The sequence below is a fragment of the Hemibagrus wyckioides genome, linkage group LG19 (assembly GCF_019097595.1).
Source record: "Hemibagrus wyckioides isolate EC202008001 linkage group LG19, SWU_Hwy_1.0, whole genome shotgun sequence".
Classification (NCBI taxonomy): domain Eukaryota; kingdom Metazoa; phylum Chordata; class Actinopteri; order Siluriformes; family Bagridae; genus Hemibagrus; species Hemibagrus wyckioides.
In genome coordinates this window covers 7104940-7132700 of record NC_080728.1, presented here as the reverse complement: position 1 = coordinate 7132700, position 27761 = coordinate 7104940, and the positions used below count along the sequence as shown (strand labels likewise).

At 40.4% G+C, this 27761-nt stretch overlaps 2 protein-coding genes and 1 long non-coding RNA gene across 4 annotated transcripts in view; 2 read left to right on the top strand and 1 right to left on the bottom strand.

Moving 5' to 3' along the window:
- lamb1b (laminin, beta 1b) overlaps window positions 1–2466 on the top strand; it is a 32678-nt gene extending 30212 nt beyond the window's left edge. Inside the window, exon 33 of the mRNA XM_058416667.1 lies at window positions 174–2466. Within this exon, the coding sequence (XP_058272650.1) occupies window positions 174–310 (137 nt within the window). The 3' untranslated portion in view covers window positions 311–2466. The remainder of the gene's footprint in view (window positions 1–173) is intronic.
- On the bottom strand, window positions 1279–26698 carry tmcc3 (transmembrane and coiled-coil domain family 3). The gene is made up of 4 exons (XM_058416677.1): window positions 26555–26698; window positions 8988–9934; window positions 8009–8144; window positions 1279–6343 (listed from the first exon to the last, which is right to left on the bottom strand). Exons 1-4 carry the CDS (start codon window positions 26555–26557, stop codon window positions 6041–6043), a joined length of 1389 nt encoding a protein of 462 aa, XP_058272660.1. The 5' UTR covers window positions 26558–26698; the 3' UTR covers window positions 1279–6040.
- LOC131369819 (uncharacterized) overlaps window positions 26545–27761 on the top strand; it is a 28138-nt gene continuing 26921 nt past the window's right edge. For both annotated transcript variants that reach the window (XR_009207335.1, XR_009207336.1), the window contains exon 1: window positions 26545–26684. This is a non-coding gene — a long non-coding RNA (uncharacterized LOC131369819). The remainder of the gene's footprint in view (window positions 26685–27761) is intronic.

The window sequence follows — 27761 nt, the reverse complement described above, 5'->3', positions numbered from 1 at the left end:
AATACTTTTAATATGTTCTAATATTTCAATCTAAGAAGTTCAATCGAAGTGTATTGTATTGAATACATAAATGTTATTGAATCAAATGAAATGGATTGTGAATCGAACTGATTCCATATCAGACCAAAGATTCACCACTGTAGTGTATTTCCTCTGCCTCTTTTTTCCCGCAGAGCTGGAGCGGTTATTCTCCGTGAATCAGAAGACTCTGGTGGAGAAAGCACAGGAGGTGGAGGAGCTGGAGAAAGAAGCAGAGGCCATGCTACAGACGCTCAGTCAGAGAGTCACAGTTTACAGCATCTGTCAGTAGAAACTCTCCCAAAAGTCATTCATTTATAAACACCACGTTATATTCCTTCTAACACTGAATTACTTTAACCACACCCCTGCCCTCTCTAAAAATGACCTATATGTTGTTTTGACAGTAACATTAAACTTAAGTTAGTAATGACTCTGATGACAAGCTTTGCAGTTTTCTGCATGACGCGACTGAGATTCTGGGAGAAACAGCTGCTGTGGTGCCGACACACAAACACACACACACACACACACACACACACACAAAAGCACTCTTCCCCGTCTGCTAAGCCACTATATGGTCAAAAATTCCCATAAACACACTACTAAACCTTGTGGAAAGCCTTCCCAGAAGAGCTGAAGCTGTTATAGCTGTAAAGGGCGGGCCAACTCCATATTACATTCATCTGCATGTAAAGGTAGCCGTCCCAAAACGTTTGGCAATATAGTTTATATACAGTGCCTTGCAAAAATATTCAGACCCCTGAACAATTCTCTCATTGACATTAAATTACACTGATACTGAATTACAAATTTCATACTTAGAACTTCCCACGCCTCAAGAAGCAGCATCTGTATAATGAAGCATGGTGGTGGTAGCACCATGCAGTGCCAATGCTTCTCATCAGCAGGGATTGGGGCATTTTGTTAGAATTGCAGGAAGAATGGATGGAGCAAAATATAGGGGGGAAAAAACACAAAAGAACCTGTTTTAGTCTGTGACCAAAAAATAAAGCTTTCAGCAGGACAATGATCCCAAGCACAAGGCCACAGCAACATTGGAAAGGCATGTCCTACAATGGCCCAGTAAAAGTCCTGATCTCAATCCCATTGAGACTCTGTGGCACGATTCTAAAAAATCTGCCAAGAAGAATGGGCCAAAATCGCTCCAACACAAAGAGAGAGCAAAGACTTAAAGCTGTTATTGCAGCAAAAGGTGACTCTACTAAATACTACTGTGTTGAAAACATATGCAAGCAATTTCTTTTTCTTTTTTTTGTATAAAAATATTTCTCGACATAAATGTCACCATACAATAAATGATTTTGTTTCGGTCTTTAAGAATAAAAATATCAAACAGAATGTAATTTAAGTGTACCATTTGTAATTCAGTAATATGAGAGAAGGGGTCAGGGGTCTGAATAATTTTGCAAGACACTGTAGACAAACCGAAAAGGACAAATAATCAGCAGTTATTTTGTGGTACGAATGATGAACATCAGACATGGTTCATTTAAAAATATTAATGAAATCAATTCACTTTGGTGTTCATTTATAAGAAAATTGTTTTTTATTTCCTGTGCCTTTTACCAAATCCATTTTATTGTTATTTTCATCCCTGATATATTTGGCACATTTGATTGCTGAGCATTTTGGCAATCATTATCTGATTTATTCACAATTGTGAATATAAGCTATAGTAATTAAAGCTGAAATATTTAACATTTTTACCAGAGAAGGGAGAAATTCCCAACAGTTATATATAATAGCAAGTCGATAAACATTTTAATATTTGGGTAATGTAGTAATTTGTCATGGTGCAAAATCAGTGTAGGTTTTTTTTTCCCATTATTGGCTTAACCATAGCACTTAATTTTAATAGTATTATTTTTTTACATGTATGCGCCCAAAACAAAGCTGCCAAATGACGTAAATATATAAAACATTTGTTTTTAGAAAAACTAAATACATTCTTACATAGATGACCCACACAAGCTACTAACTGCCCACCATTTAATACATTAACAATGTCTAACAAATAGTCCAGTACTTCAAAGGGCACTGAAAAATTGTGTAATTTTATATGTTCTATATCTAGAATTATATTTTACAGGCATGTGAGTCCAAATGTTTATGTTTTTTTGTATTCAGAAAATGTCTCTACAAGGTGAAATACTTCAAATGTGCATTCAGCAGTAGACTATAAAAGAGAAACAAACAGTGTAGTAGCTTTAACTACAGTTTCCTGCTGTATCACACCCACACCAGCTGACTGTCTCCTGCTTTATAACTGTGTGTGCAACTGATAACTGACATTTTTACAAATAAATGTCTCCAATATTTACAAAATCTTCAGGAAAACAAAATATGACCACTGGAACAGATTTTAAAGATGAGCTTGTCTGAATTTTTACTGTCCTTACTATTAAAACAGAAATTATAATTGGATTTATAAGGATCTGTCTTTTGTTGGCAATATGTGTTGTTTACATGCAACGGGATACATGCCAGAAGTTTTATTTCTTAAGCATCTAAAAAAAAAATAATAATCGAGAAGCTCAAAACCTCCTCCTTCTTCCTTTTCTCCTTTAAATCCCAGCCAGTTTGCAAGCTTATGGCATCGCAAGTATAGTTTCTTCCAAGACATCACCATTAGTTGTCGTTGAGCTTATTTAATTGGATACTCATTTGAAGTTAGATTTTCCATTACAACTTGGATCAAGGTTTTGTTATGTTTTGATATTTGTGAGCTAAAAAAAACACTACAGAATTGAATATAGCAACCATTACCGTTTTGTTTAGCATAGATTGCTTTACAGGCAAAAACCCCTAATGGCAATGAAGCAGAAGTACAAACTGCAAATCTAGCACTAACTTTGATTTCTTCTCAGTGATTTAGACAGGCAACCCAGTGTGTTCTTCATGTCTGAGTGCGTTTATCTCAACGAGCACAAGGGGTCAGCAGAGAGCTTCATCAGGCATCAAGGCAGGATACACCCTGGATGGAGTGCCAACCCATCACAGGACACACACTCATTCACTTTAGCGACTCCAATCAGCCTAGAAACATGTCTTTGGACTGTGGGAGGAAATCCACCAAGTATGGCGAGCAAAGTCCACACACACACAGTGAGTGGGAGCAAGACTTGTACCCAGGACGCTGGAGGCGTAAGGCAAATGTGCTAACCACTAAGCCACCATACCTCCTCAGCAAATGTTTCTGACTGGGGAACACTTTGACATTTTGTGCAACAATCATGACAAAGAAGCCCCAAAAACGACTAAATAAGTGCAAAGTCTTATTTCATACAGAGAGACTAGGAAACACTGAGGTAACTCAGCTAACACAGCTGCTGATTCTGAGCTCAGCACCTTCATCTAAATTGTGAGGGGGGAAAAATCACACTTTTTGTTGTTTTTCTCCAAATGGAGTCTCAACAGTTTGTTGCTTAAACCATGATTATCTCAAACAACCTTTTACAACAGCAGTGAAAGTCAATTCTAAATGTTTTTTTTTTTGGAGCCATGGCCCAAGTGTCCATGTTATAGCGAAAGATGTTAAGGGAAAAAGTCATTCTGGTTTAGCAATATGGCTACTGAACAACAAAACACCATTTGTGACTCTGATGAAGGATTTTCTGGTTGTTTGTTTGACTTGTGAATGAAACAATACAAACTTTTCCCACTATTGTTTCGTTTAGCATTGCTAGTCTTTCACTTACTGTGCTTTTGATATTTAGTATGACCTTGTTCATTATCCAAAATGGATCAAGTTCTTTCTCTGCATTATTTCCTCCTAGTATTCTACATCAAGTCTGCTAAATTCCTCTATATTGCAACACTGCAAGTTGTGTTTGCCTTCATTCATTCTCCACCAGGTCATGTGTGGGTCATGTGTATTATCTGCTCAGAATAGTTCACATTCATCAACATTTGGCAGATCCTCTGACTATGGTGGTTTTCCACTCATTATACCACACACTGCTCACTGCGCCAAGCCTCTTTTTCCTAGTATAAGTGGTAAACTGAGCTATGTGGCAAGACCTTTGCTCATGCAGCCAACTTTGGGTCTCTGAAACTGAAGTTGTAGCAGTTATGTGTTCACTGCAGCGGCGTTAATCACCTCAAGGATGCAGTTTCCGGGTTCAGACATTCCCTGGGCTGAATGGCTGGTGAACGTCATGGATGTCCAGTTCCTACAGTGATAAGACACAGTGTTTAGAGGTTCTAAATCTTCACTGCTTCGTGTCTAGTGACAGTGCCACCTCTCTCACCACCTCTGGCATTTGGTCGGTATAAATAAAACAGATCACTGGTTACTTATGTAACTGAGGTTGTGTAAACAACAATATAACTTCCCTTATTATCCAGAATGAGGACTAACCATATGAGAATTCAGTGTGAAGCTGGATGAAGGCAGTTATGATCAGAAATAGCACATTATGTTACTATAGGCTACAGTAAATCACATCAGCATGACTGTGTGACTACTGAAGAATTAGACATGGTGAAATAATTACTTGGATAATTACCTGTTAGCTAGCCTGGTAGCTCCAGTGTCATATTCAAGAAAGAAATGGTGTCTTTTTCTGTTTTCTTTCTGAATTATTGCTTATTATGGCTTCAACCCTAATGAAGTGTTCTCCAGCCGACTAAGGTGGTCTGAGGTTAGATAGATTGTAATCAGTCGTTCATCACAGAAAATGTATAATAAAACATAATCAAAGTTTTGTTTTTGTCCTAGAAACCTGAAAGAAGCTATGTTTAACATGACAGTAAAACCTTTTTATAGATAGAAGGCGATAAACACACAAACACCATGTGAGACAGTAATCAGTGTATTCACAGACTCATCAGAACAGATTCTGGAGAACAGAGGTATAAAAATAGTCCTTAAAACCTTCGTTTAAAAAGACCTACATTTCATTCTATTCTATTATACAGCTCAGCTTTCCACTGTTTAATTCTAGGCTTAAACACACACACACACACACACATACAGTACAGTTGCACAGTCTGCACAGTTGAAGTGGAGCACACTGCATTTATGAGAGCTGGTGCATGCTGAGCTTTGGTTTATTCCTGCTCTAAAGGAAAAGCGGTCCAGAAAGAAACAAACGCTGTCAGCACACGAGGTGCGGGTGGACATATTTACACCAGGTCTTTATAACAGTTCAAAACTTGATCACTGACAGAGTTTGAAGGATTCGACCACCAGGAGTGATTTACTTAAATAAACAAAAATCCCTCAATGCACCATAACCGTATCCTGACTATTCAATTCCTATGGAATAGTGTTAAAATATTAATAAAACAAAGGATATCTTTTATGACGTCGAACTTGAAAAGCTTAACAAATTAAGCTTTAATATTACAAATTCCACACAAATGTAAGTGCTGCTCAGACACCAGTTTAACTTGCTGTTAAGACAGCTGTCAGAGTGAGTATGACCTTATCCTGTATTCTTAGAACATACATGCTTATTACACATCTTTGTTCAGGATCTGGACGTCAACCCAACACCCTACTCCATCACACATTCAACACAGTAGATGCCGCTTGCTACATTTTGCTTTCTCTCCCTAGACTGCTTGTCATTGGTGAGAGTAAAGCTTATCTAACCCTTATCTCAGGTTAGCTCTACCCACTTCACATTGAACAGTATAGAAATTCTGCCAAAGTAAAAGTAAACATTGGAACACAACCAATCATTTCTACTGTGAACTGCATATTGTGGTCAACGGGAAGGATATTAACCTCATTATAAAGCAGGTTCCCTTGGATTTCTGTGAATTCCTGCACATTTGCATGTTGCATGAACCAGAGTGAACAATACAGTACAATTACTGAGATGGAAACACCTCCTGCAGAGTCCTGGAGCAGATAAACACACACATACACACACACACACACACAAAAGACACAAGATCCAAATAGTTCCTCCTGACCCGTGTTCCAGTGTCCCAAGTCACAGTCTGAAAACACACACACATTCACACACACACACACACGTAGCCTCCTTCATCTTGTCAGAAGAATCTGCTCCACCACACACTGAACATGCTCCCAGTGGCTCCAACCGAGTGCAAGTAAACACATGCATGCCAAAGTCGCGAGCACGTGCAACCGGCTGCGTAGTAGCGGCGCAGTGAACTTGGCCGCTGTAGAGACGCACACCAGGATCACCGTGGCGATGGCCAGCATGATGTTGATGCACTTTCCAAGGAGCACTTTGGCATCGGTGCTCTCCAGCTGCACCAACTGTTGCTGCTGCTGCTGCAACTCCAACTTACTGAGCCTCGTCTGACACGCCTCTAATGCCTCCTACAGAGACGGGAGAAGACACGAAGAGAAAATGTCAGACAGACAAATGAGAGAAAGACAGAAAGTGTGGGATTCCAACATGGGGCAGGAACACACCATGTGATACTGTGTCCAGAACTGACTACACATTAAACAAATGTTTCCAATACCACTCTTCTGGATTTTCTAGATGTGTAAATATCTTTGTTATGATCTAAAAGCCCTTATTATACATTAAATCACACAGACAGACAGCAGACAGTTTTAAAGAGATACAGAGCTCATAAGTCTGTTTAACGCTGCTGTGCATTACTGCTTCACTTCACTTGATCTACTTAAGTTGAGTTCTGTGCTCAGTGCCAACTGCTGTGTGTGTGTGTGTGTGTGTGCGCGTGCGTGTGTGTGTGTGTGCACGTACACATGGCGAAAGTGAAGTACATTTGCAGCTAATGAGTGTGAGAGAGATAGAAAGGCGGATACTGTGAGGCACATTGAGTCAGTGAGGCAGAACATTTGACTGGAAACACAAAGAGGGAAAATAAAGAATGAGCAGTCCGTTGGTAAACAAACACCAAAGAGCATCTCCTAATGCCACGGGCCTGCTGAGCTGAACACAGGCATGTTTCCAAAAGGAACAATTTACAGACTGTGGAACTGCAGTCACATTTTTATTAGCATACCATGGGCTGGTTTTAATTCCTGAGCCATAGACGCAGGAATTTTTCTAGTTTTTATTCTGTGAAGTATGTACATTTCTGTTGAGCCGGAGCATTACATACTGAATTCAGTTCTTGACTATACACAAGCTTTAACCTTAATGTCAAGGTTTTTTATTGATGAAAGTTCTGAGATGTGTGACGACAAATATTTGACATTCAAGCCAACACAACGCTGACTAACAGCTCAAAAGGTTCTCCACGTTAAAGTTTTCTCTGACATAATTAAGCCATCTTTTATAAATAAATAATAAATCCTAATAAACTCAGCAGAGAAAGTTGTTGTGAGCCTATTACAGATTGATCATATATGCTTTTTTCTAACTGAATTTATTTCTTTTTCTTTATTTTCAATAGTCATAATCAAATACAGTGGTTTCTAAAATAGATATGTCAAACCGTTTCATTATAAACTTGTTCTGTCTGAGTACAAAGACGTCTTTTACTGACTGTCCACAGCTATAAATGACCACAGCTGTCTACACTAACCCTCACCCTGTTAATCCTGGATGAGGACTGAGGATCAATGAGATTTTCCCCCCTGAAATATTACCCTGAAATGAAACCACAGAAGAATAAAGTACCTCCTGGAGTGAAGTTCATGCAATTTAGTTTTTCATGCAGTTAAGTTTTTGACCAAAATGTCATACAGAATCTTATGATACTGAGGTCAAGAGGTGATTAGTCACCAGTGTGGATGAGTGAGTGTACACTGAATAGGGTTCTAGGAACAGCCACATGCAGGGCATTACTCAACAAAGCATAGCTTAGAGCATGTGTGACTACTGCAGTGCGACTTTCTGCTGGTCGCATCTGGTTTAAAAAGCTGCACTAATGTTAACAGAGTTATACAGCAAAGGTTTGTTTCTGCCTGAACCAACAGTCATCATTATTTTTCCACTGTAGTTGTCACTGTAGTTGCCAGGATGCATATTATATTGAGACAGACTGCTGTGTGTGGGGTGTGTACCTGCATGTCACGGGCTCGCTCGTAGGCCTGATAAGCTACTTTCTCCTCGATGCTGGCCAGCTCCTGCTTCAGGTTAGTGGTCTCGTTTTGATGCAGCTCAGTCAGGTCATTCAGCTGATCCTCCAGCCGCTCACACCTACCGGAGGAGACACGCAAACATGTGGGGTGTGTGAGTGTGTGAGACATGAAAAATGAAAATATGAAGATAGTGTCCAGCAGGAAGACTGAAAATAAGGTAATACAGTAATCCCCCTCTATATCGCGGTTCGGGTGTAACGTGGATTTTTATTTGGAACATAACTAATGTTTTTGGTGGATTTTCCCAGTATATCGGGTATCTGCAAACCTTGTAGTGAATTGTTTTTATGTTGAAATAAGGTAATTTATTAATAAAAATATAATAATTAATTACAAAATATAAATATCCATTAAAATAAAGTAAAATGTTAATAATATATCAAATACTGTACAGCGTTGTTTAGGAAAGCGTGGTGCGGGGATACTGAAAATCAAAATACAGTACGGCTGGAGGAACGAGTCTGGCCAATCAGAATGCCCCATTCATTTAATCACGGTTGTGATTGGCTGCTGGCTATGCGTGCAGTTGGGGAAAGGGAAGCAGAATTCTCCAGCATCCCAGTTCTTGGCGTGTCTTGGAGTGTTTTCTGTGTGTGTTTAAAGAGTGTGGGAGGGTCAGTTCAGATTTATCCAGATAAAAAAGAAATTAAATAAATGAATCTTTCACAGAAATTTCACATATCTAATATAACTTTTAAACATTTATTTTGCTCGTTTTTATGATTAATTGAACTGGTACATGATTAACTTTTGAAAAAATACAAAGTACAGCTTTTCCTACATCAAACAAATGCTTATGTAACCTGATTGTTCTGGAAAACTCATGGGATTTTAAGAATTTCAGTGCTGTTGATTTTTCCACCAGTGAATGTCATTCTAACATCCGTCATGGTTTGTGTACCTGTAGCGCTCTTCCTGCAACATCTGAGAGATGAAGCCGTAATTACGTTTGGCCTGGTTCCTCAGGCTTTCGATGTCCTCGGTGAGGTGACCTTGTGCCTCTCGGAGCTCCCTCACCTCGTCCAGAGCATCGTTCAGTCTGCTCACACTCTCCACCTGTCCGCCCTCAGCCTGCCCGCCGTGCCCACTGCTCTCTGCTGATGCCGACGTGCCTGTCGAGCACTCGTCGTCGCTCGGATACTTCGGCTTGCTCGTTAGCGTGGCGCTGCCGCTCAGTGCTCGCCCTGCCCCCTCGGCTCTCAGCCCGCCTCCCGTCTCCATTGTGCTCTTCAGGTGTGCGATGTTGTCGGCGCTGCCGAATTTGTTGCGGATGAGGCTGGCGAAGCCTCGTGACTTGTTGAAGAAGAACGGTGGCGAGAGTGAGACTCCTGGACCCACAGTCTTCACCTTGTCCAACTGTTGATTTCGGCCACTTGCAATTCTGGCCCCTGCCTCCTTGGCGCAGTCCTTTAGGCTGTCCCTGGATGCATCTTTAGCTTCTTTAACATCTTTACCAGGCGTCTGTGTCTGTTTGGTTCCGTTGGCCAAGGCGGCCATGTCACATTCCTTGATCTTTCGGTGGTACTGCTCGAGCTTTCGTTGCAGCTGTGCGATGGTCTGCGCAGACTTCTGGTTCTTCTTCTCAAACACATGCTTGATGCGACTGCTTTGCTGCTTGTCTGCGGTATCAATGAGCTTCAGGTACTCTGCCACGTTCTCGTCCCTCAAGGCCTGTTCGATACGCAGCTGTTCCGTCACCTTCAGGATCTTCTGCTGCAGGCTGTCCAGACCCAGCCGAGGACGCGTTCCATCTCGAACAGTCGCGTCAGCCTCCAACTCCAGACATAAGTCTGAACCACCCCGCTGCATCATGCCCGGCTGAATGATCCCCTCAGCCGCTCGCTCCGACTGCAGACACAGACAGACAGATAGAAAATAATTACTCTCGACCCCAGATGCTCCGCCCACTGTACACAGACCCTCTGATATGTTTTGAACACTATTCTGGAGGTTGAAGGTTGCAATCTGATTGGCTTCCAGCACATCTGTGCGCTGGTTTTGAACAGGACGCTATGACCTCTGGTGCAATTTGGAGCACGATAAGGTCACTAGACTGTAAAAAGTTACTGACAGGCTACGGGGAAAGGTTAGACTCGGTTAGTCATCTGCCATGACGGTCATCTTTTCTACTTTTGTCTCTGTAAGCAGTTCTTGGCTATGTTTATGGTCAAAATATTTGGTGTGATTAGTAAAAGACTCTAACATTGAAGGGTAGGCTTGCAAGACTAATCAGCTTGAAAGCAGTGAGATGTAAGAATGCTCAAGTCAGCTCTTCTTGGCAAGATTACTTAAAAATTACACTCTGGTAGTCCTGGAATTTCAGCTCACGACCTTGAGTTTACTAAAGTGGACTTTTACTTGAGGCAGTCTGTCTTGATGTCTCAAAAGGACCCCTAGAGATCCAGCCAAAAAAATCAAGCTAGATATTTAGATTATGCGAGTCATGTTTAATAACAGCATCTTAGCAGCGCCTTGTGCGACATTTTGGTAGCTAACTAGGAAAAAAGTTATCTAACTTTAACTACTGAAGCTATTTATATTTAGCTAGAGCAATAACGATCCTTCAGTGTGACCAAGCTTAATTAAATACCTCAGCTAATCACACTATTATCTAATTATTGATGTTTAATTTTTAATATTTCAAAATATACTTCAATGTGGCACATAAGCACCCTCTTTGCAAACTCCTCAGGTGCCTTCAGCTAAAAACACAGTACCTTTTATAGACGTAATCAACATATTTGCAACTCTGAAAGTCTTACCCAAGCCAGAAACCCTGCCTGTGTGTGTGTGTGTGTGTGTGTGTGTGCATGTGAGCACAACCTCGTTCAACTCAGACAGGTTAAGGTACCTGCCCAAGGGCCTGTTCTGAAGCAGAGTGTGTATGATACTGGTATATAAATGCGCAATGAGTGCCAGAGCACATCGTGACTCTTTGTAAAACCAATCCCCTGTCAAAACATTGACTCTGAGCTTGAGGATACACAGCTCTCTAAATTATATTACTGATTTAATTTATATTCATAATAATCAAATAGATAAAGGGGGGGGGGCATTATCCAGAGTCCAAATTGCTTTTGGCATAGTCTGGTTTTAAAGATCTGGCACGCGTGTGTGTGTGTGTGTGTGTGACGTCAACTTAAGCCCAAGCTCTTAAATAAACAAGCAATGATATACCTAGGGAGACATTTTACTAAAGCTGATTTGATAAAGAGGCAGGGTCTGGGTTTCATTAAAGTCATAATACATTCACTAACATTTCTATCACCTACCACACACACACACACACACACACACTCTCATTCTCTGACCAGGAAGCACTCATCCATTCTCATGGCCCAGTGTGCACAGCTCACATCTCTCTCTCTCTCTCTCTCTCTCTCTCTCTCGATTGCATTGTAAAAGGCGACTCTGTAAGAGACCTTTGTATGTTCACTATTAACGAAAATTTAACAGTTGCCATGGTAGCCAGCACCAAAACACTCTGATCTCCCCCTAAGGAACAACAAGGACGCAGCCTTTTATTAATACCAAGAAAGTGTGTCCAGAAAGCGTTTCTCAGATGTGATTGCTATGTAGGCATGGTAAGAGCTGGCGTTCTCGGAAGCAGGTCACTTGCCTTACACAGATTGCTCACATATACACAGATGTTCACTTTTTTGGAAAAAGAGAGAGCAAGAGCCTGTGAAGGCAAGAAAGTAAGGTAAAAGTGTATGTTGTCTAGCAGTCTGGAGAACAGACAGAATGAATAATTAGAGAGAGGGGGGAAAAAAAGAAAAGAGGTGAACCGAGCTGCATGATAATGGCTGTAACTCAGAATCAGAATTAATTCAACTAATTAAACTAAATATTTCACTAGATAATTAACAGGAAGCCATTAGCAACAAGAAGTTTCAGGAAATAACTTTTTCATCAAGCATAATGTTTTGAAGTGGAGTTGAAAAGTTGAAACATTAAATAAATAAATAAATAAATAAATAAATAAATAAATAAATAGCTAGTCCCTATGGTGACTTACTAATGAGACAATCAGAGCAGAAATCCTACCCACATAATGCCACACTGAGGGACTGAGATACACAGACAGCTGTTCTTGTAACCATTTGAATCGTGGTTTATGTGGCTTTGCACCAGAACGTGAGAGGAGGAGCGCAAAAGGACAAAAAGTTTCCACATTACAGCTCAATGTGTGAAAATCCACAGAAAATGACTCTGACTCCATTAGAAACAAACATGGTGCAGGTGTGTGTGTGTGTGTGTGAGAGAGAGAGAGAGAGACAGACAGAGAGAGAGAGACAGACAGACAGACAGACAGACAGACAGAAAGACAGAGAGAGAGAGAGAGAGAGAGAGACAGACAGACAGACAGACAGAGAAAGAGAGAGAGAGAGACAGACAGACAGACACAGAAAGAGAAACAGACAGACAGACAGAAAGAGAAAGAGAGAGAGAGACAGACAGACACAGAAAGAGAAAGAGAGAGGGAGAGAGAGAGAGACGGAAAGAGATGGAAAATCAGGATTACTACCAAATGCCTAGCAGATAAAATGAGAGAGAGTGAGAGAGAGAGAGAGAGAGAGAGAGAGAGAGAGAGTGAGAGAGAGATTAATAATATTAATAATGCACCTGTCCTCACACTGGCACAAAGGTTGTCATGCAACTGTGCCTTCAAAAAAAAAAAAACCCCATGTGAACGTTGTCCACTCTGTCAGCCGTGTACTGCAGTGACCAGAGCAGCATGTGAATGACAGATCAGATATCAGATCAGTGTGTGGTTCGCATAATACATAATACAACATAATTCTTTATGACACAAAGCAGGAAGTTCATAAACAGGTCTACACGCGTTAAAGAAAAAGACTAGGAGCATATTTCTTTTAAGACTTTACAATCACAGGTGGAGGTTTTGGTTCAGCTGAACTGATTCAGATTTCCTGCAACAAAATCAATGCTTCATTGATATGTTTCAGGTATTCAAACTGGAGTGCAATTCCTCTCGGGTCAAACAGAGACGACGACCTCGGCCTCATCTCTGCGTATAGAAAAACAATTGAATGAATTGCATTAAACAGGAAGCGATATTAGTTCAGCTGAAAGGTGACACTCATATCCTGGAGAAAAAGGCTTTCTGTCGAACCTGCTACTGAATCATCTCCTGCCTCACAGCAGTACTCTATAATTATGGAGGAAATTCTACATAGAAATGTCTTCAGTGGGTGGAAAGTATGTACGTTTTGATATTTTATCAGACGTTACGGACCCAAACAGCAGAGTAGTTCAAACAATTGGACGAGCAAACCTTCAGAGACGTCTGTCTGAAGATAAAACTTACATTCCTGTTTGTCAAACACTCCAGGTCTTATCTAGCCAGACTGTCCACCAAGTCACACAGCTCATATGCGAACCTCCAGCTGAACTGCATGTCCTTGCTGCCATATGTTTAATATTGGTACAGCTGGCTTGTGACTGCACATCTGTCTCAACATCAACACCATCTGGTCAGATTCTCCAGCTGTCCTTCCTGATCTTAGTGATCTTTACAACTTTTAACAAATAACCTTGTACTAGAGTTCTGCATTTTGTATCACTTACTATACATTTTGGGCAAAGTTCAGACATCAGGTGCACACAGTCATTCACACACAGCAGCAATTTAAAGCTGACAGTCAACCTACTGGTATGTTTTGAGAGGAACCCAGAAGAAACCCACATGGGTCTAGGGTAACTCTCAATGTGATGCTGCCATGCTTCATTACAGAGACAGCTCTCAGGCTGAGGAGCAATGTTGGGTTAACACCAAATGTAGAGCTTGGTGCCAAGGCCAAAATGTGTTTTGTTTTCATTTTAAAAACATTTTATTCGCAAACAAGTCTTTAATGTTGTTCTTTCGGCTCTTCCCTGTTCAGGGTCGCCACAGCAGATCATTTGGCACAGGTTTTACACCTGATGCCCTTTCTGACACAACCCACCCATTTTAGCCAGCCTTCGGCCGACAGTGTGAGTTAACAACGCTGCAACGTGTAACGTCCGGGAACCTCGCCCTATGCGGGGCTCGAACCCGGACGCCCGTGGTGTGTGTGCACACGCCAGCACACGGTGGAATGAGACCCATTCGCAGGATTCGCAGCGAAGCGCTGCTTTTATTACATTAAGACACGACATAGGGAAACAAATGTTACACAAGACATGGCATGGTTTACAAAACAAAACGAGAACAAAACCTAGATCTTAACTTGGGCATGGAACTTAACAAACAGAAACCAGACAGAAACCATGGTGGAGGTAACAATCATGGACAAGGACACAAACACAAGGATCCCTATTTATAGGGGTAGGCATTAGGGCTAATGGGATACAGGTGACACAATCAGGACTAGAACAATAGGAAAGGCTTAACACGAAAGACACACAAAGAAGCAGGCTTCCAGTGTTCACCTGCCAGCGCCCTCCCCAGGCCCGGCAGGGAACTGTCCAGCTGTTCCTGACACAATGAGAGCACAGGATCCTGCTGCTAGACCACCAGGAGGCTGAATACCAACTTCTATACTATTTCATAAATCCCAACTTTTTAAGTTATAGTTTCCACATAAAAAGTTTCTCCTATCTGAGCTGTGGATCTTTCCTTAGGGTATTTTAAAAAAATAAATGACCATTTATATACTCCAAATGTTTTTCCCGGGGTCTTCTGATAGCTCCTTGATCTATATAATGCTATAATACATTTAGGTACGTTTGCTAAAAAACTGTGAGGCCTTTCAAAAATTTATGTTGAAATGCCACTAACTGTGAAGTAATTATTTGACTTCTGAGGAAGTCACTCAAACCGGCTGCACTAGAACTAATTCAGGCGTTTCAGACCAACAATGGTGACTATTTATGCTTTCACAGCTTTTTTTTTTTTTTGTACAATACTTTGCAAACTGAACTGATTTTTCCTTCACTTCAATATTACTGGTTATTTTCTGTAGATTCATGAGATGAAAACCCTAATTAAATTCTCAGTTCTAGGATGTAACACTGCAAAATGTGGAACAGGTGAATATTCTGCTATGCAACAACAACAACAACGTACACGGATCAGCCATAACATTATGAGCAGTGAGAGGTGAAGGGAATATCACTGATGATCTCCTCATCATGGCGCCTGTTAGTGGGTGGGATATATTAGGCACCAAGTCAACATTTTGTCCTCAAAGTTGATGTGTTAGAAGCAGGAAAAATGGTCAAGCGTAAGGATTTGACAAGGGACAAATTGTGATGGCTAGACGACTGGATCAGAGCATCTCCAAAACTGCAGCTCTTGTGGGGTGTTCCCAGTCTGCAGTGGTCAGTATCTATCAAAAGTGGTCCAAGGAAGGAACAGTGGTGAACCGGCAACAGGGTCATGGGTGGTCAAGGCTCACTGATACACATGGGGAGCGAAGGCTGGCCCGTGTGATCCGATCCAACAGACGAGCTACTGCTGCTCAAATTGCTGAAGAAGTTAATGCTGGTTCTGATAGAAAGGGGTCAGAATACACAGTGCAGGATGGGTCAGGGCTGTTTTGGCAGCAAAAAGGGAACCAACACAATATTATTAAAGTTGTCTTAATGCTATGCCTGGTTGGTGTAAATATCTGCACTAAAACAATGGTTGAGTATAGTTCAAAGGTTAAAGGTTGTTTGAGACGAATATGTGATGATTCAGGAATGCGGTTTGCATTGTGCTAAAATGAAGTACATAAAATGTCACTGACAGCAGCAATAAATCCTGAATTCTTAACCTGGATTTACTGCAGTTTGTGAGAGATCTGCCAGCGTTGATAAAAAGAAAACAACGAAAGTTTTTAGTTATCAGGGATTTACATGTTAAACCTTAATTACTGTGTACAACAATTATGAAACTGTCCTCAAAGAAAACCAGACTAACTCTCATTCACAAATACACACATTCTCCCGTTACACTGGCTGTCACAGCAAAGTTAAAGGATATGAACAGTTTAACCTCTTAGAGAGTAAAAGCATATACCGAGAAACATTTACTTATATGCAGACGCTCTTAATCCAGATTGGTTTACTAAAGTGTTTGTTGAATAATGCAATAGGCTGCAATAGTATCCGAGAAGAAGGCAGCATTTTAAATGTCTCATACACACACACACATCTGCACCAGGGCTAATGCTGTTCCTGGTGCCTTGTAAGTGCTAATTTGCAGGTTGTAATGACGTCATTTCCCATTTCAGACACATTTAACGTGCGAAGTGGGGGGAAAAAAACATAAAGAAGTGTTATTTGTTTGCTCGGTCAGAGGACATGAAGCTAACCAGCTTCTTTAACCACACTTTTACAGTTTACAGGCCTGAGAGGCTAGTGGTGCTCTTCTACTACAGAGTACGTCAAACATCCAGGCAATGTTTTGGACTGAAACTGCAGCACAGAAACAACAGAGGACGTTAGAGTGTAGTCTTAGCAGGACGCTATAGCCAGCTAACACTAGTACTCATTATAAAGAGATAACTTGAATGTTGATGATAACTATGTACCTTTTAAGAAGGTTCATATGATCAGTGTTACAGATTCAACCAGGTACAGTGTCTGTATATTAACAAATCTAAAGCTAAATCTTTTATAAACTAATTTAAAAGTAGAGCAGGCGAGCTTTACACTGTGAATAGAGAAGGGACTGGTAGTTCAGAAGACTACGCCAAGTCGATGAGCTGAAATTTCAACTCCGTTTTTTACCGTCTGTAGGCAGAGAATTACAGCATTAAAAGAGCTGCATGTTTCAGTGGTCTGGATACAAATAAACTTGTATAGATGTAATGCCATAAAGCACTTATACAGGCATAATATCCTGTTCCAAAAAAGTTCTGTGAATCTCTTTTAAAGTTTAAGACGTTGTTTGTCCACCAGACGCTTGTGGAAAATGCTAATGATCAATCAGACTGTAAACTATGTGATTCTGTAGCTTGTGACCGAAAAAGTCACCTTGTAAGAATAATCTAAAACACAAGGTACATATAAAAGCTGAAATAAAATGTCTAAACAAAATACTTACATATGAAATGCTTTGCCACAAGAATTGAAGCAGGATTCCAAGTGGCTTCACCTGGCTGTGTACTGAATGATCATCAGCTATCTTGGTCTCTAATTTGCATGTATGTATTTTCACTGTACAAGCAAAAGCTCTATAAGCAAATGCTAGCAGAAAGGAAACAAACATAAACACAAAACCAATTTACATCCTACATGCCAGCGCCAATAAAGCACAATGAAAGCCAGAGTAACACTGTGCCTGTGTATATAAAATATTAAATGAAATCTCCACTTAATTCTCCATGCACTACTTCTCCTCTCTCTCCCCAGATGCCTATAAAGACACATCTTTCTCCTTTTCTCAGTTTTAATCCCTTCTTCCCTGCACAGATTAAAGTTTGCAGACGGCAGGGGAGGTGGCGTTTGGAAAAGAATTGCCATGCTGGTGTGTGTGTGTGTGTGTGTGTGTGTGTGTGTTAAAGAGCGAAGCAGTGCTTTAGGCTTAATGTGACACTCAGGAGGCTTTACCAGCACTGACTTTACACAATAACTTCAAACACACAGCTAGATTTCAGACGGCATCTGAAGTTGTGCCTTATAAATGCTTTTATCACTGAAAAAACTGACTGATAAAAAAATAATCCTCAGAGATTCACTAGGCTCAAATTACTGTGCAGGGCATCGTCAAAAAAAAAGCATTAAAATTCAAACAGGTTCAGATCCCCAGTACGATAGCACACACTGTTTACGTTTTTTGGAGGGGTTTTTGACTAAAGACGCACAAAACAGCAGATGTTACAGCCTCAGGCTACTGTGTGATTAGGACATCAAGAAGACTTGCATAAAACTTCCACAACCTGGTAATAACAATCCCTGATGGAACTGACTAATCCCAGGCTTTGCCATAAGTCCTCATTAAATCAAAACGTTGTGGCTTTTATGAATGTTAGCCTTAAGCTGATCTACAAGCTAGTGTGCTCCAAAACCCAAGACAAAATCTACACTTAGAAGATACATGCAATCAAAAGTTATAGTCTCTCTACCACCAACATGGCTCAACATTTCTGATGACATTATACTGCACTTTTTCTGTCCAATCAAACAAACTTAAATATGAAGTGTCCCACCCCAACTAACTGTCCGATATGACTTAGCCCGGGCTGCAAGGTAAGCTAAAAGTTACTGGCCATTTAAAATGGGAAGAAGCCATTCAATATGTTTATCTCACCCTAACTTCCTGTTTCAGTGAAAATTACATCACTGCGTCGAAGGGACTTTACCAATGTTTATTACACAATGACCACTACACTACTACGGTACATTATGGCAACAATGCTTATTACATGACATTGCAACAATTTCTTATGGCTTCTTATCATCACTAGAGCAGTTGTAGGTAAGACAATCACATACTGTAGTAATTATGGTAACATATAATAGATTAGTAATAGTCAAATTATGACAGACATACCATGGTAACTATGGTACAAACACATCTTATACATAAAGGTTTATGTTAGTGCTAAAAAAATCCACTATCCAAGTGTACTACATACACTTTACTGCCAAAAGTTTTGGGACACCCCTCCAAATCACTGAATTCAGGTGTTGTTTTTCAGGGGTTGGGCTTGGTCCCTTAATTCCAGTGAAAGGAACTCTTAATGCTTCATCATACCAAGACATTTTAGACAAGTTCATGCTCCCAACTTTGTGGGAACAGTTTGGGGATGACCCCTTCCTGTTCCAACATGACTGCACACCAGTGCACAAAGCAAGGTCCATAAAGACATGGATGAGTGAGTTTGGTGTGGAGGAACCTCACAGAGTCCTGACCTCAACCTGATAGAACACCTTTGGCATGAATTAGAGTGGAGACTGTGAGCCAAGCCAAAACTTTATTTTTAATCCTGTTATTTTACAAGCAGTAATGTGTAATTGATGACGGGGTGAAGCTTTCAATAGAGACACTTATTAAACATTTAAGGGAGGAGTCTCCAGGGTCAATGTTTTGCTGAAGAAAACAGAAGAAAAATTGTAATTTCTCACAAATTACTGGCAAAGTCTTTTGTTTCTCTGTAACTATGTGTTTTTTGTTCAGCTTTTTGTTGTCTTATTAATGTGAAGAGAAACAAAAAAAGGAGAGTGGTGAAGGAACAATTATTTACAACTGGGGGACATGAGGAACTCATCCCACAGGCATTAAATGTAACTATAAATGGTTAAAAAAAATACATTTTATTTTTACAATAATAAGAATTGTAAATAGTGGGAAATTAGTTTAGTATAAAATGAAGAAAAAAACATTGTTTTACACAGAAAAATAATCAGCTTCTGGTGGTAATGGCATCACACAACATACCACAGATTATTTTCTGCTTTTGCACATTACCTTATTATCTTATGTACCTAAAAAAAATGTAGTATTTAGTTTTTGTTTGTAATAAAAATATTTTTTATTTTAAAAGTTTTATTTTATTTTTTATTTATTACCTTATGACCTGTGTTTGTGGATACTGCTGCAAGTTGTTAATTTCCCATTAGGATGAATAAAGTATCTTTCTATCTATCTATCTATCTATCTATCTATCTATCTATCTATCTATCTATCTATCTATCTATCTGTCTATCTATCAAACAATTTAGGGGGAAATTACAAAAGATCTCAAGAATTTGTTCTTACACTATCTGAACATTCAAAGTTTATTGTTCTTTCAACAAACCCTATTCTGCGCAGAAATCCTGCTGTGCTTTGGTGTCTTTATGTGGCTTTGTGTGTGTGTGTGTGTGTTGGGGGAGTTCACACACCACAGCACTGTGGCATTAGTCCTTTATAAGACTTAAAAAATGAGAGAAATACACAGTGCTGAAACTGAAAGAAAAATAACGACTTGCTATTGAGTTAATAAATACTAGTAATAAAGACAGGGCTGTTGGTGAAATATCAGACTTCAGAGATACGCTCATACGCTAGATTTGCAGACTATAATGTAAAAGGTGATAATAATTTGTGCCAATCTACCGTGTGGATTCTCAGCTCCTTGGTTTTTTAGAGGCAGAACCTCTGCACTCGGTACTCTGCTCATTCTGTACACCTGAAGTCATTTCCCTGAAGGAATAAATATTAAAAACCATTTTAAGGTCTATAGTTTAGGGTGAAGAAGCCCAAGGTGAATCATTTGGCAATTGGACTTAAATAATTGGACTTTTCTGTTTTCTCAGAAGGAGAGGTCCTTGGGCAATATGGCACTGCACACTCATTATACACACAGCTGAGTTTAAACAATAAACATGGGCTTTGAAGAAAATGTGGAAACTATGGTGCTGCCCTCAAGCCACACACACACACACACACACACACACACGCACACACACACACACGCACACACACACACACACACGCACACACACACACACACACACACACACACACACACGCACACGCACACACACACACGCACACACACACACACACACACACACACACACACACACACACACACACACACACACACACACGCACACACACACACACACGCACACACACACACACACGATGCAATTCCAACTTTTACACTGTATAAATACAAACAGTTTGTAGTTACAATGGAAGTTATGGAACAACTACGAGACAAGTTATTTCCTGTTGTTACTTATTTTATAGCTATAACCAGTCGTTCCAGTCCAGCCTCTCTTCAAGTCAAACACTATAAAACATTTCAAGATGGCTAAAAAAGTTCATCTGCTGCCCTAAAAATGTAAATAAACTCAACGTGAAAGCTTTGTTTCAACTCTGTTACAATCAGTTTCATTTCATTTGAAATGATGGCGGTGTTAACTCAAGTGGTTAAGGCTCTGGGTCGATGACCGGAAGATCAGGGTTCAAGCTCTAGCACAACCAAGCTGCCACTGTTGGGTCCTTGAGCAAGACCACTAAACCACCCCCTGCTCCAGGGGCGCTGTATCATGGCTGACCCTGTGCTCTGACCCCAAACCTCCAAGGATGGGATATGTGAAGAAAGAATTTCACTGTGCAGTAATATGTGACAAATAAATGCTGCATACTTAACTTGAAGTAAGCTTACATAACATTCATGTTAGTCTTCTCATTCGAGAATTCAGTCATTCTGTAGTATAAGCGCTGTTATCATACCACTTTCTGCCTCTCTTACATTTATATATACACACACAAGCACACACACACACAGCACTAAAGCTTTGTATTCTAGTAAACAGCCAGTGTGAATTGAACCGAGTTGAACTTCATAACCGAATCATGCTCACAAATCCAACTCGACCAGCTCGACCACAATGTCCCCAAACACACGCTGCCCTTTTCCAGCTCTGCTGCTCAAAAACTTTTACACAAGTGCTCGGGGATTTCAGTGCAAGGGGTCCTTATAGAGACATATTCACCATGGTGATGAAGTAGTAAATTAAAACTAGAGCAATGGGCAAGTAGGAGAACAATAAAAGAGCTGTCAAAAAAAGGCAGCCCCTCTCCAGACACCCACAAATCTGACTTGGTGGAGGGGAAAAAGAGGTACTGCCAGTACCAGTGCTTCACTTGGCAACAAACACACGGTTTAGAAACATGAAATATGGGTGAGGTAAGATTCAGAGCATCACAGTGTCCCTGCAATGGCATAAATTTTTATCAGAGACAGAGAGAGAGAGAGAGAGAGAGAGAGAGAGAGGATGACGACATCATAATTCCATCTGAACAGTATGTATATCTGATTCCATACATACCATACATACTAGTGTGTGTGTGTGTGTGTGTGTGTGTGTGTGTGTATGACTGTTCACCTCATTAACTTTGTTCTGAATACACATCCAACCAATTTTGAGACAAGAAAATTCTGATATTTAAATATAAAACATGAATATTGTCACATTCATGAATGCAGTTGCTTTCCTGAGCGTGATTTCCTCTAATAAGAGATCTTAATTCTGCATATTTTTTACCACAATTCTCCCCACCCACTAACTAATTTCCCCTGCCGCACAATACCCATCAGGCATAAATCTCAGAGGGCACAGGTTAACATATGTTTCCTGTCTTTGTGACATGCTCCTGACTTACAAACTCCTGACTGCTCTTACCAAATAGTGCAGAATAATTTTATGAAAAATCATATGTCATGATTATGTAAGAAAGTGATTATGATATGATGATGTTTAACATGTTTGGACACAAGAGAGAAAAAACATGGTCATGAGAAATCAGCAAAATGTGAATGTCGATTTGTACTCGTGGTTCCTGAGTGAGAAATCTCCCTTAGGCTCGTAAAAGCATAAAGTTTACGACTGCCTTCATATGAGCTTCAGCTATATTAGCCTATAAAGTGTGTGAGGGCACACGTTCTCCTGATGCCATAAGAAACTTGTACATGTACACCAGCACAGGAAGACACAGGAAACATCTTCTAACATCACAGGACAGCTGAACACTCTTCACTAACTATCTAAAAGTTCACAGATGACCATGACAAAGGTCATCCCTTCTCATCGAAGGGTTTAGCTGTAAGATGTTCTTAGAGAAGAAACTGACTGGTCTCTTCTCTTAACCGTAAACAGACTTATCCTATAATCTCTTACAACTCTGGTGCTTCTGTTTATGTTGGGATTTGTACTTTACTTCCTATTAATATAGCAAACTCTTACGGTGTGAATACACTTCACTTTAACACGTGTGCGTGTGCGCAGCAGCTACACAAGCAGCATTGTTCGCATACTTAGCTGAGTATCTCAAATACATCAGGAAGATGAAGATAATTCACTGGATGACATTTCAAAGCCGAAACGCTTCTGTACGTCTTGTAAGTCAGACAGCAATTTCATGCACAGTGGCAGGATTTACTAATCCCGAAAATCCAGAATAAAGGTAAAAAGATCTTTTGTTAGGTTTAAGACTTGAATATAACCTGTATCAGGAAAACCGTTAGTGTTAATGTGATGTGACACACAATGGTAGTTTGTTTATTCAGTTGTGGTCACATAGTGCACAAGCGATGCGGCAAAAGCCCGCGGGAAACGTCTTGTGTATACATACGCGTAGTTAACAATCAAAACATAGTTAACCTGTAGACCAATGTTCCTCTCGGGAGCCCATTACAGGCATCCAATATATCAACTGAGTGTTTGACAAATGTCAGGTTATAGAACAGGGGGATTTTAAGAAAGCCTATTTCTTCCAGATTTTCAGAATTGGAAACAAATAGCTAGGCCAGAGCTGTTGACTGAAAGAATAAATATGATGGGCTTAAACCATCAACTGCTTCTTCAGAATAATCAGAGGTCTCATGTGTCTTTGTTTCATTTATAGTACTGAATACACACAGGGCAGCACAGAAGGTCCTGGGTTTATATCCCGGGTTTGAACAGGCAGGGGTTTCTGTGTGGAGTTTGCATGTTCTCCCTGTGCCTGTGTGGGTTTACTCCGGGTACTCCGGTTTCCTCCACAGTCCAAAAACATATACATTAGGTTGATTGGTAATTCTAAATTGCCCATAGGAGTGAGTGTGAGTGTGTGTGGTTGTCTGTCTATATGTGGTGACCTGTCCAGAGTGTACCTTTCTCCCAATGTTTGCTGGGATAGGCTCCAGCAGATCCCAGTGACCCTAATTAGGAATAAAGTGAGTATAGACAATGGATGGATGGATGGATGGATAAATACACACACATACACATCCCACATCTTGGGATTTTCTAGGATTGATAGTACTATACTGGTGCACTTACTTAGGATACACCATGCCACACTTTCACTTTGCTTCTATTAATCCTATAAGGCCAAAAGTTTGAAAACACCTGACCATCACCCCACAATTTGTTCTTGAGCATCCAGTTGGGCATAATTATAGACATGACCCCTGTTTGACCCTAGAACAGCCTTCACTCTTCTAGGAAGGTTTTTCCACTGGATGTTGGAGCATGGCTGTGGGGATTAGTGATCATTCAGCTACGAGAGCATTAGTGAGATCAGACACTGATGTTGTTGAGTGAGGAGGTCTGGGGTTCAGTCGGTGTTCCAGTTCATCGCAAAGGTGTTGAGTCAGAGTCAGGGCTGAGTGCAGGACACTCCAATTCTTTCACTCCTTAATCTTAACACATCATGTCTTCATGGAGCCCAGGGGCTTTGTGCACAGGGGCATCGTCATGCTGGAACACATTTAAGGCTCTTAATTCCAAATGGTAATACTACAGCATACAAAGACATAAACAGTTGTGTGGTTCCAGCTTCATGGCAACAGTTTGAGGAAGAACCACACATGGGCGTGACAGTGAGATGTCCACAAACAAACAGCTGTATATAAAACATCTCTTTCTACCATAGTTGTGCTACAGGACCTGGGCACTGCTGGTGGAGTGATCAAGGCTATTGGCTGATGATCAGCAAGTTAATATCTGCCAAACTGCTATTGTTGAGCATAGCCCATAACCTTCGACTGCTCAGCTCCACTATAAATAATTTTGCCAAATGGAACGAATGAAATGTTCTTTGCATGGGAACAGCTATGAGAACATCAAGCATTAGTTTACTATACTGCTTTATAACAACTCGCAGACACAATGTTCTTATAAGAATGGGATAAATCAATGTAACAGGCTATGGGTGATTTGTTCGGACCAAAAAAAAATCCATAACCCTAGCCATTACCAAGTCGGTTCCTGTGTAGAATTTCATTAGAGGATGTCAAGCTGTGATGGTAAAGCAATTCAATTACACAGTGTCTAATAGGATGGGCTCTGTGCTTTCTCTTCATTACTATACAGCTTAATGAACCGCACAGGAGTAAGACATTTGCTTACATTTACATCTCGGACCAGTTTAGATTCTTCACGCTTAAATGCACAGTTATTTCACCAAAAAGCTCACCTCACTCCATTGGACTAGAAATCGCTTAGGTCCTTAAATAGTCATCATATTCCCAGCGGGCTACTGTAGGACACTTTTGTTTGTTACGACTCTGTATGTCCAAGTCCAGAGCAGTTTGGTCATATTACTCTCAGTATTCATGGCCAGATGTGTTAGAGATGTAAAATCACCATCCTATACTGGACTCTGAGCATGCAGGACCAAATAGTATTCCTCAGAGTGGATTAGGTTCTGCTCTGTTCCTCCCTCAGCGCACAAAGATCACGGCATGACCGAGGCTTAATTGTGCGCTTCTTCTTCTATCAATGATTATAACCCTTTTTCAGTCCTGAATTTCATCACCATCCTCAGTCAGTGATTCGTATTCTATTCTCCTGGTGGATGAAGTTTCACTTTTGTTCCGATTAGCACTGTGAATGAATTAAAGCAATCAGCACTTTGAAAGCCAGTCTGCTTTGCTGGAGGTGAAGGCCATTGTCATCAAGGCATTTTCTCATGTGTATGTGTATCATGGGATTCTCTGTTCTAGACAGTTATGACTATAAAATACTTCTGAAACCAACACTTACCATCATACGTTGATTTATTTAGAACTTGTGATCACACATCAAGTCTCATGGCTTTGGTGACAATCATGAGATGAAACATGAACAGTTTTAATAAGTCGTGCATGACCGTCTGTACGTGATTGTATTGCTTCAGAACTTGTGTAATCTCACAGGCAGATAAACTGTATAATTACCGCATTATTATGTAGTATGACACAAGCATACTCTAAATGCACAACAATACCAATTCAAGCATGCACTTATATACTGAAAAATGTCAAAAATTCTGCACTAATCAACCGAAAGTCTGAATTCTGAGAAAAAATAATATTTCACAAGTAAATAGGACATATAATAGGCTGGTAGTCACCTGTGTGCAGTTTAACACAAAAGATGGTAACTAGACTCTCGAGTCTAAAGATCAAGCAGGTGTATAGGGATGAAATATGTGAGAGAGACAACCTGGGTCTCAGGTAATATAGAGTATCTTCAAAGTAATAGGATATTTGACTGGAAGCCTGTGATAACTAAAAACAATGCGAGACATACGATCCCTGGATTCGTTCACACACACATCAAAGCTGACTAGCAGCTACTTCTCAACAGTGTGTGTGTGTGTGTGTGTGTGTGTGTGCTTTGCCATGTGAACCCTGACCAGGCTGTAAACCATACCATGGCTGCTAGAAGGGTTTGGTTTGTTTATTTGTTTGGAAACCTGCTCTAATTCACAATAAGCAAGCTTCACAGTGGGTAATTCTACATGATTAAAGCTTAAGTAAGTGACTATTCAACAGAATCAGCTCGATCTTCATTTAGGGATTCTCCCTGTCCAGTGTGTGAAATAGTAAACAGTCCAATCAGGCGGGAAACTGATGGTCATTATATATATATATATATATATATACGTGTGAAGCCCAACCTCAATCACCACGCGCGATATGATGCCAACAATTGAAACACACCCAGAGAGACAGACACACACACACACACACACAGAGTTTTTTAACATAGACGACGGTGTTGTACCATTTTCTCCTTGAAGTCTTGTGTCTCAGATGAACTTTTCTCAGCTGTAGCACCGGCACTGTGAACATACTTTCCTCGATAAACACAATGATCACTCGGCGTCCTCTCTGCCTGGACTCGTCTACATTATGTGAGTAGAATGAACAGGGGCGCTCTCCTCTCTCTCTCTCTCTCTTTCACACTCTCTCTTTCTTTCTTTCTTTCTTGCTTCCTTTCTCTAAGAATACACACACTCTCTCTCTGCCCCTCGTGATGATAATCCGGCTTCGCTCGAGCTCGTGCTCGTGCCGAAGCTGTAACCGAAGCAGCCCCGACGTAGCCGACTCGCGCATTATTATTGTAACTATTCACGCGCCCCCTGGGCGCGCGCTCGCCCGTACCCGCCCCTCCTTCTAGCTGGTTAGGGTTTGATTCGTGAATGAATCGGTTCTCTTTAACGACTCCTGAATCGATTCGTGTGAAATATTTCATTTTTTTTTCCTCTTGGTTAGCTTGGTGTTAATGTTAACTCACGGAGTCAAAGTGCATGTAAATACACTGGTGTGTATATGAAAATTAGCTTGGCTAAGCAAGTTCATTCACTGCTACCTAAATAAAGTGAATATACTGTATGCTTAGATACCATGGCAGTGTGATATAAAATAAAAAAAACAAAAAAAAACAAGAAATACTGGTTGTATCTGTGTGGATACAACAGGGGTTAGAATCAACACAAACCAGATTTCTATCTTTCATTACTGAGTCTGGTACATTTCGTCACTGAACCTACATTCATAGGAAAAAAGCCATTCGAATGACGTTGCAGAACATAGAGTAGCATATGTGGTTTGTCATTTACACTGATCCTGTGACTTGCTCTAAAATGTACATTGTGTTTTTAGAAACTGGAGAATAGTGATGGTTTAGAGGGGAAAAAATGGAGAGGAAATGAGATGGTAGATCCATGATACTGAAGCTTGTGGCCAGAAAAGACTTGTTGCCTGTGGTTTGGAGCAATTGAGGCTAGGACTAATCACAATGAACATGCAAAGTGCAACAACAAAAGACGTGCAAACACCAGTGTGCAAAACTGTCTATATAGCAAAAGCAGGTTAAGTGTAAATTATACTGAAACACTATTCCCCTCCTAGCCTGAAAGCATTTAATTCTCACAAATGTTGATGTAATAATTTAGCTAATAAACAAGCTATGACGCTGTAATACAGCA